This window comes from Rhinolophus hipposideros, assembly GCF_964194185.1.
Source record: "Rhinolophus hipposideros genome assembly, chromosome: 22".
NCBI classification, from domain to species: domain Eukaryota; kingdom Metazoa; phylum Chordata; class Mammalia; order Chiroptera; family Rhinolophidae; genus Rhinolophus; species Rhinolophus hipposideros.
Window position 1 is genome coordinate 12,484,195 of NC_138068.1, and position 7,805 is coordinate 12,491,999.

A 7,805-nucleotide genomic window follows, 5' to 3' on the forward strand; every position below is an offset into this window, starting at 1 on the left:
GTGCATGGCACATAGGAGCTTAATACGTGTCGGTTGTACCTAGCAGGCCTGTGCCGTCCCCCATCTAACAGGGCTCAGAAGAAAGGTGTGTCCTCTGTAAAATGCGGGAGGGAGGGATGGCCCAAGAACTGTAATTGCTTACATTTCTGGATCACTTCCTATGTGCTAGGCCAGGTGCTAACTGCTTTACACATGACATCTCATTAAATCCTCACAACCACCCAGGGAAGCACTGTTCTTATCCCTGGTTGACAAATGAGAAAACTGAGGTAGGGGGAGGTTATATAGCTTTCCAAGGTCTCACAGCTAGCAACAGGACTCCAGGACTTAATCTGCACTCTACTGCAGCTCTCTAAAGCCTCCCATCATTAGACTGCTAGAATTCTGACTTGCCCCGGTTGTGGCCGGACAGGGGCTGAAACTCTCTGGTCCCTCTACCCCCTCCTCTCAATGCTATTACACCACCCTTTGCTACTTTCCTACAGAAAGCCTCAAGCACGCCAGTGCCTTTTAATTCCCTCTCCACAGAGAGCCTTTTGTGCCTTGAATCCACCCCTACTCTCCCAGCCCGAGGCTCAGTGGTCCTCCAGCTACACCTACTGGCAGGAGTCCCTCGCCTGCATACTGACGGCCCTGGGACTGCCAGCAGTCCCTATCCTGATCTGGGAGTCACTGAAGAAAGAGTCCAACAAACTCTGCTTCCTGAAGCACCTGTTTGAGCTGTGCCCCCATAGGACTCATGGGGACCTAGAGCTTCCCACCCCACCCCCAGGTGCCCACTGGCTGCCATCCTGGCCTCAACTGGCTCTGATCTGGGGGAATGCCTGTAACTCGGGGATAGAGGCACCCTTGGAGCTACATACGCCTTTCTCCTTTCCCGACCTTCTGGGTTATAAACTATTCTGAGCACTGGCTATGTACTAGTGTCCACTTCTCTCTCCAAATGGCCGAGTCCAGGTAGTAGGTGGGAGGAAGGGAAGTCCAGACTTCAGACCACTAGATAGTCAAGAGACACCAACTCAGTGGTGGGGTGGAGGGAACTTTCCTCTAGCTTTTAGAAATAAAATCATTTCCTACATTCCTCCATACATGTGGAAATCTGTGGCCATTATTTAATGTACTCTTACCAGTTTTTCTTAGAAAGCTAGTAATGTTTATACAGCACTACACATCCTTAGTATAAAACAGTACAGTAGGATGGAAAGGTAGAAGGTGATGGACGGTTTAACCAATAAGAACTTATATAGCCTTTAGCTATTAGTCTTCAGAATGAATTTACTAACGTCTCTACTGGAGAGTCCTGCTCTACCAGCTCCTAATGTGTAATCTCGGGCCAGTTCCTTAGTTTCCTCACCTGTAAGATACGGATGACATTTTCGACTTCAAAAAGTTGTTGTGGAGATTCACTGAGCAAGGAGATGTAAAGCCCACTGCTGGACATGTATTAAACCACCAATAGATGTTATTTTTTACTAAAATGATGTCACGGCAATTACCCAGTTCTCTCTGGAACTTGCCTATAGATATGGCTTTTATTGTTACTTTACAAATCCAAAAAAATCTCGTTCAAGTCACATATTTTTGACCCCTGTCATTCAGCTCAGCCACTGTGTTATTGAAAAGAAAATTGGCTCCCCTGACATTTAGAAGTTTCCAAAAATCAAATTAACACTCAAGGGGAAGAGATCTGTCATCACAGGAACTATGTGGAAGAATGGCAGAAGCTTTTGAAGGAAACTCCCAAAAAGGTGTGCCAATATAGTCTGGAGTGACCCCCACAGATGACCAAGGAGGATGGCAGCCACACGAGTGCTGATGCCTTTCTCAAAATACAGTTAGCCCCATGCCTTTAGTTTATGGTGTCTGGGGGAAATCCACCGACCTAGGGGAAGTCACCTCAGCTGGTCTTGCCTCCTGGACTCTGCAGCCAGGATTAGAGTCCCATTACTAAGCTGGTTCCTCCCAGCTTTGCCAGAGCACCCCGAGTGACTGAGGAGCCTCAGCCTAGCACTTGCCCAGCCTCCACCCAGGCACGTTCACTCTTACACCTTCATCTTGTCAACCTCAACTCCCTACTTGGGAGGGCTGGGAGCCAGGAGGCTAGAAAGGCTTCCTGTGGAGACACCAAACCCATCTGTGTAGCCCTAACACTAAAGGCTAAACACTGACAGCTGTTGGGCAGACTCCGGACGACCCAAATGATTTCATTGCAGAAGGGGTCTAGACCTGTGTGTTCCTCTGGACATGTTCAGAAATCACCAGCAAGTGGGAAAGGAATCCTGAGAGTTATGGCAGTTCACCCAAGGTGTAGGAGGAGGCTGACAGTGGAGGGGGTGGGATTTAGGAGTTCCCTGCACTTAGCATTCTAACCAAATGGAGGAATAATAAGGGGTCCAGGAGAGGAGGAGACCTAATTCTTTATACATAGCTCCTTGCCTGGCTGTGCTGAGCTCTCAGACCCAACTATGGCATTACAAAGTACGTACAGGCAACCGTGGAAAATACTGTATTTATGTATACAGGAAGGACAGCTGCAAGCCCCTCACAGAGGACACTCCACCCCCAAGAAAAATCTTAGCAGCAAATTCCTATCTCCCTCAGCACTATGAGTGCAGGTCGAGCTGGAAGGTTGGGCTTCCTATCTCCAGGCACCCACCATACCCCTCCCACTGTAGCATTCCAAGTAAGTTAGGAAAAAGGAACTACTGCCAGATCTGAGGTCCAGTGGGAGGTAGGGTGCCTGGTCCTTCCCAGGGAACAGGCAGTGACCCTGTAATGAGGGTAAGACTAGGAGTGACGCTGACACTTTCCTCTGGGTCCTACCGCCTGCTATGTTGAAAGCTGGCAGCAAGGTAGGCACCCAGTAGAAAAGTTAGTCATGGGTTCATGGGTGCGTGTACACATGCACGAAGCAGGACACAGGCGGTTTATTTTCCTTGTGCTTGATGCCTCCATCTGCCATCCTCTCCCTGACAGCAGCCTGATACTCTGCACCTCCATCTTTTTCTGTGGTTATGAATCCGGGCCCAGTGTTTATCCAGACAGAATAGCTGTGGTTCCGCAACATGGCAAAGGTAACAGCTGTCCCAGGGAGGTAAGACAGATGACCAGAAAAGTGGTTTGCTCCAATCAGTTCTCCTTGATTTTTTCTTTTTTAAAATAACAGGCTGGTGACAGGTAGGGTGGCTCAAGAATGACATGGTTCCAATTCTGTTATTACCCTGAAAGAGGTCCCCTTGCTGACCTCCCAGACACCAAGGCTTCAGCAGACAGAGGCCATTCTTACAGCTGTGATCCTGACGGCTACCTGTCTTCTTGACGGGACCTCACTATCTCTCCCACACCAACAGAGACTTCACATTTCCAGGGTTCCTCTTGGACCTGGACTGGACCTCATCTGGAGGGTCTCAGCAGCCCAAGGCGTTGGGGGTCCAAACTCCCAGCAAGGTGTCCAAAGGACCCAATTCTAGACATTGGATTTAGGGGATGAGTTGAGGGGGATCTCCTTGAGCTCCGTCCGCATGCACAGGTACTCCCCGATGACAGCCATGAGCGCAATGCACACGGCTTGGACCAGCCACCAGGTCAGCGCCGAGGGGAAACGGGAGCTGTAGAACCAGCAGCCCAGGAGGTGAAAGAAATGGACAGTGACAGTGAAATCCAGACACTGCTTCCCTCGCCGGATGAAGTACAGCAGGCCCAGGGCACTGTGGGGAGAGGACAGCAGTGAGTTGTCACTGGGTTGTCCTGGACCTTAGATTATTTGGGGAGTAGGGACAATCAGGATGACAGCATAGGGGTCAGAAGCAAGCAAGATAAGTATGAAGCAAGGCTTACGTTATTAGATGCTAGAGGAACCTGGCAGGTAATGCTGAGAGTGAGTCAGGCTGGGTAGAAGAAAAAAGTACGAGCTTGATGATAAATGGCGACTGTCACTAAGAGAATCCTAGGGCTTGGTTGGGATTGTGGCACCCTGAAGCACACATGTTCCATCTAAAGTGGGGACAAGAGCCAGCTGCCACTGGGCAAATCATCATGCTAGAAGTCTGGCCTAGAATCAATCCTCCCATTTTTCATGAGAAGCCAGAAATTTGGATTTTTTTAATATAAAATATTCTGATTTTCAACTAAGTGGGAAAATGTTTTAAACTCCATGCATGGGCTGACAACTATGTAAGCCACACAGAACAGACCTGGGGGCCAAATTTAGGTCAAAATCGGCCCCCATGAGTTTTCAACTTCCAGTGTAAGTAAGGTCAATAGTAACATGCGAGGCACTGCTCTGAGAACTTCCATGAATTAGCTCAATTAATCCTTACAGCCATGAGGTGGGTAATACTGTTAGCCTCATTTCCCTGATGAGAAAACTGGGGCTTAGACAGATTAACTTGTCCATAGTCACTGGTACAGCTGAGATGCAAAGCCAAGTGTGTCTGCCTCCAGAGCCCGAGGTCTTAATTACTATGCTAACCTATCTCTCGAAAGACAAACAGTGGTCCTCAATGACCTCAGACTTCACACAGCCAACCCCCTCAGGGTACAGATGAGGAGCCTGAGGCCCAGAGAAGAGGGAAGTAACTTGGCCAATGGCACACGGACCAAGAACGGAACCCAGTTCTCCTGACTCCTGGTCTAATCCTTTCCTCACCTCATTCCACATCAGGGAAGTGATGGGAGACAGAAGTTGTCCCACAGACAGCATGCACAGAGTGATAGAAGAGCTTTCCAGTCTAAGCCCAAACAGCAGTGGAAGGAGCCCTGGGATGGAGCCGGTCCCAGAATTGGCCTCTGCCACCCACTTTAGTCCACAGTCCCCAGGAACAAGTGCCAGCCTGTCTCACATCCAAACTTAGGAAGTTAGTTCTGGTGCTCAGACCCCAAAAGCTGGTTAACAAAACTGATGATACTCACCAGGTGAGGGCATTGAGGATGAAGGACATCATGGAGAGCCGGCCTGGAGGGCTGGAAAAGCCCAGGATCTGAGGGGGAATCACAAACGGAAACATGCTGGAGCAGTGAGGTGGCAGAGCCCCAGGATCCAGGATCCCAGCAGGCCTCCTGCGGAACAAGCATTCTTCCAAGAGCACAGACAATATGGCCCTTCAGCAGCATGCCTGCCTATTTCCAACAAGGTGCTCTCACAGACGTCCATTATAGCATCTCGTCTGCACCCCCTCACAGCAGCCAGGGGGGTATTATCCTCATCATACACAGAAGGAATAAAAAGCTCAGAGAAATTAAGTAACTTGCCCAACACTTTGCTATAAGGAAAGAAGAGCAAGGTCTAGAACAGGGTTCAGCAAACTATGGCCCCACAGGCCAGGCATCTATTTTTGTAAAAAAAGTTTTACTGAAACACAGCCACACCTATTCGCTTAGCATTGTCTATGGCTGCTTTTGCGCTACAATAAATAGCAGTGAGTAGTTGTGACCTAAAATCTTTACTATCTCACCCTTTAAGAAACGTTTGCCCACCCCTGGTCTAAAATTCAGGTTGCATACATGAGATGGTTCTTTAACAAAGCCCAGGATTCCCACACGCCCTTCCTAGGAGGACAGAGACTCCTAAGAGGAAAGTGCTGGTCACCTGTTGCTGGTCACCTGTTGCTGTGTAACCTGCAGCACTTGTGACACAATATTACTAAATACCACCATCTACACCACACTTTCATTTTACAAAGGCCTTTGATCTCCATAATCTCATAATCCTCACAACCACCTCACAAAGCTATTATTATTGTTGTTGTTGTGATTCTTACCTCTTTTTGAATTATAACGTGCCCAAGGGCTACACAGAGAATAAGCAGCAGGGGCAAGGATTTCATCCTAAATCTCCCAGGTCCAAGAACAGGGCTCATTACGGTACACCACAGCTGCCTCTCAGCTGCAAACACCTGTTAGGCCTCCATTACACTTGCTAAAGTATTTTCATATTCTTAGGCCCCTCTGGGCCTTACCACATTTTGCTGAGGATTATTCCGTCCCATTTCTAGAAGAGGAAACAGGCTCAGAAAGGTAAAGCAACTTGCCCAAAGTCCCACAGCTAGTATGTTTGGGTCTAAATGGGATACCTAGCCTTTCTGGATCAAAAGTACAGACTCCTTATACTGCACCCCACAACCTCTCTGCCAGCAGTCTCACGATTTTTGCAGACAGAAACTCGGAGGTTCAGAAAGGTGATGCTATTTGGCCCAGGTCACACCGCTACCAAGTGGAATTTAGACGGAGGCCCGACTCCAAAGCCCAGGCAGTTTGCATTCTATCTCCTTGAATACTCCTTTAGCAACACCCTCCTCTCCAATGTGGCACCTGAGAATCTTGGGATTCACAGAAGCGAGTGTCAGAAAGGAGAAGTATCAGGTTGCCTGGGACGCAGGCCTGTTTGTGATAACACGCAGGTCCCTTTCCTTTGTACTAAATCTGCCTCTGTGATCAGTCGCTCCATTTTACAGATGGGGCAGCAGAGGCTCGGAAAGGTGAGGGCAGCACAGCTGGAAGGAGGCCCCGCCGGGTCTAGGTCGCGGGAGGCTCGGGCCACAAACCCCACACGGTGAAGCCGAGCCCCGCCCGCGCCAGAGCAGGACCTACCTCGGCGTCGAACATCTGGTCCAGCGAGGGGCTGCTGCGCACCAGCGCGTCCACCAGCGCCAGCCACAGGCCCAAAGAGCCGTAATAGACGGTCTGCATGAGGACGATCTGCGACAGGATCAGCAACGGGTCCCACACGTAGCTGCGGAACTGGCCCGCCATAGCGGCCCGCGGGACCCGGTCACCGCCCGGGCCGGCATCAGCGCCGCCGCGCCATGGGCTCCGGGCCGCCCTGGCACCTGCGAGGACACACGCCGGGTCTCAGCCCGCCCGCCGTCGCCATGGCAACACTGCCCAGCCCGGGAGGAGGGATTGGGACGGAGGGGGAGAGCCCATTCCGGGAGTGGGGGGGAGGGCGGGATGGAAAGACCCATTCCCAGAGTGAGGGGAAACCCCGCCTGTTCCGGCTGCTCGGGCCCCGCCCGCACTTGAGCTCCTCTGGGGCTCACTCACCGGTGACTGATCTGAGAATCGAAGAGTCCGAGGGCGGCCCAGCCTCACCGACAGGCCCCCGAAACAATCCAGATAGACAGGATCATGGAGGAGAGACTCTGGCGGCCTAGAGAGGCAAAGCTCCAGGGACGGCGGCGGCTGGAGCGGCTGCGTAGAAAGGAAGCGTTTCCGGTGACGGCGATGGAGGGGCGGGGCTGAGGTTGCGCAGGCGTAGTGGGTGCAAACTCCCGCGGAGCCACCTGATTACCGGAACGGGCCGCCGGGTAGCGAAGTGTGCACTTGCGCACAACGAAGTGCGAAGGCGATCGGAAGTGAGGCACGAGAAACGGTGGAGTTTGCGTGCCCTCTAGAGGGGAATTTTGGAGAAGAGGAGGGCAACGAGGGGAGAAGGTGGAAGGGCTGCCAAGAGCGAGGGAAAGATGTTTCGGAATAAACGAGGCAATAAATGTTGACTCTTTATCTTCAGCCTAGATTCCCAATGTGTTCTTTCTCCGAAAGTCTGAGATAACGTGAAATAAATCTGCCAGCTCTTTCACGTGTGATTTTGCCACTCTTCGTGTGTTGCAGATGATTCAACTAAGAGTCAGGGAAGGAAAGCAACATGCTGTCGGTCTCAAAGACATGGTGGCAGCCAGGATTAGAATTCAGGTGTTGGCAACACCCCAGCATTGCTTTCCTACCTACTGGGTGCCAGGAAGGTTTGGACACGTACTAATGAGACAATCCCTGCCCTCAGATAAAACCTAATTAGAAGGCAGGGTAGT

General features: G+C 50.9%; 2 protein-coding genes across 3 annotated transcripts in view; both read right to left on the bottom strand.

Moving 5' to 3' along the window:
* The window catches only part of DBNDD2 (dysbindin domain containing 2), a 31,195-nt gene extending 24,536 nt beyond the window's left edge, over positions 1-6,659 (bottom strand). The window contains exons 1-2 of the mRNA XM_081034371.1: positions 6,589-6,659; positions 4,912-4,979 (exon numbers count right to left, since the gene is read on the bottom strand). Coding sequence (XP_080890497.1) covers positions 4,912-4,924 — 13 coding nt within the window. The 5' untranslated portion in view covers positions 4,925-4,979; positions 6,589-6,659. The remainder of the gene's footprint in view (positions 1-4,911; positions 4,980-6,588) is intronic.
* The window catches only part of SYS1 (SYS1 golgi trafficking protein), a gene marked incomplete at its 5' end in the record, with an annotated part of 29,730 nt that extends 22,596 nt beyond the window's left edge, over positions 1-7,134 (bottom strand). The window contains 4 exons of one of the 2 annotated variants that reach the window (XM_081034372.1): positions 2,491-3,707; positions 4,912-4,979; positions 6,589-6,827; positions 7,042-7,134. In XM_081034372.1, the coding sequence (XP_080890498.1) occupies positions 3,467-3,707; positions 4,912-4,979; positions 6,589-6,750 (471 nt within the window). In that variant the 3' untranslated portion in view covers positions 2,491-3,466. Of the gene's footprint in view, positions 1-2,490; positions 3,708-4,911; positions 4,980-6,588; positions 6,828-7,041 lie in introns of those variants that run through there. The other variant, XM_081034373.1, reaches the window with a different exon arrangement.
* Between the last annotated feature and the right edge of the window lie 671 nt (positions 7,135-7,805).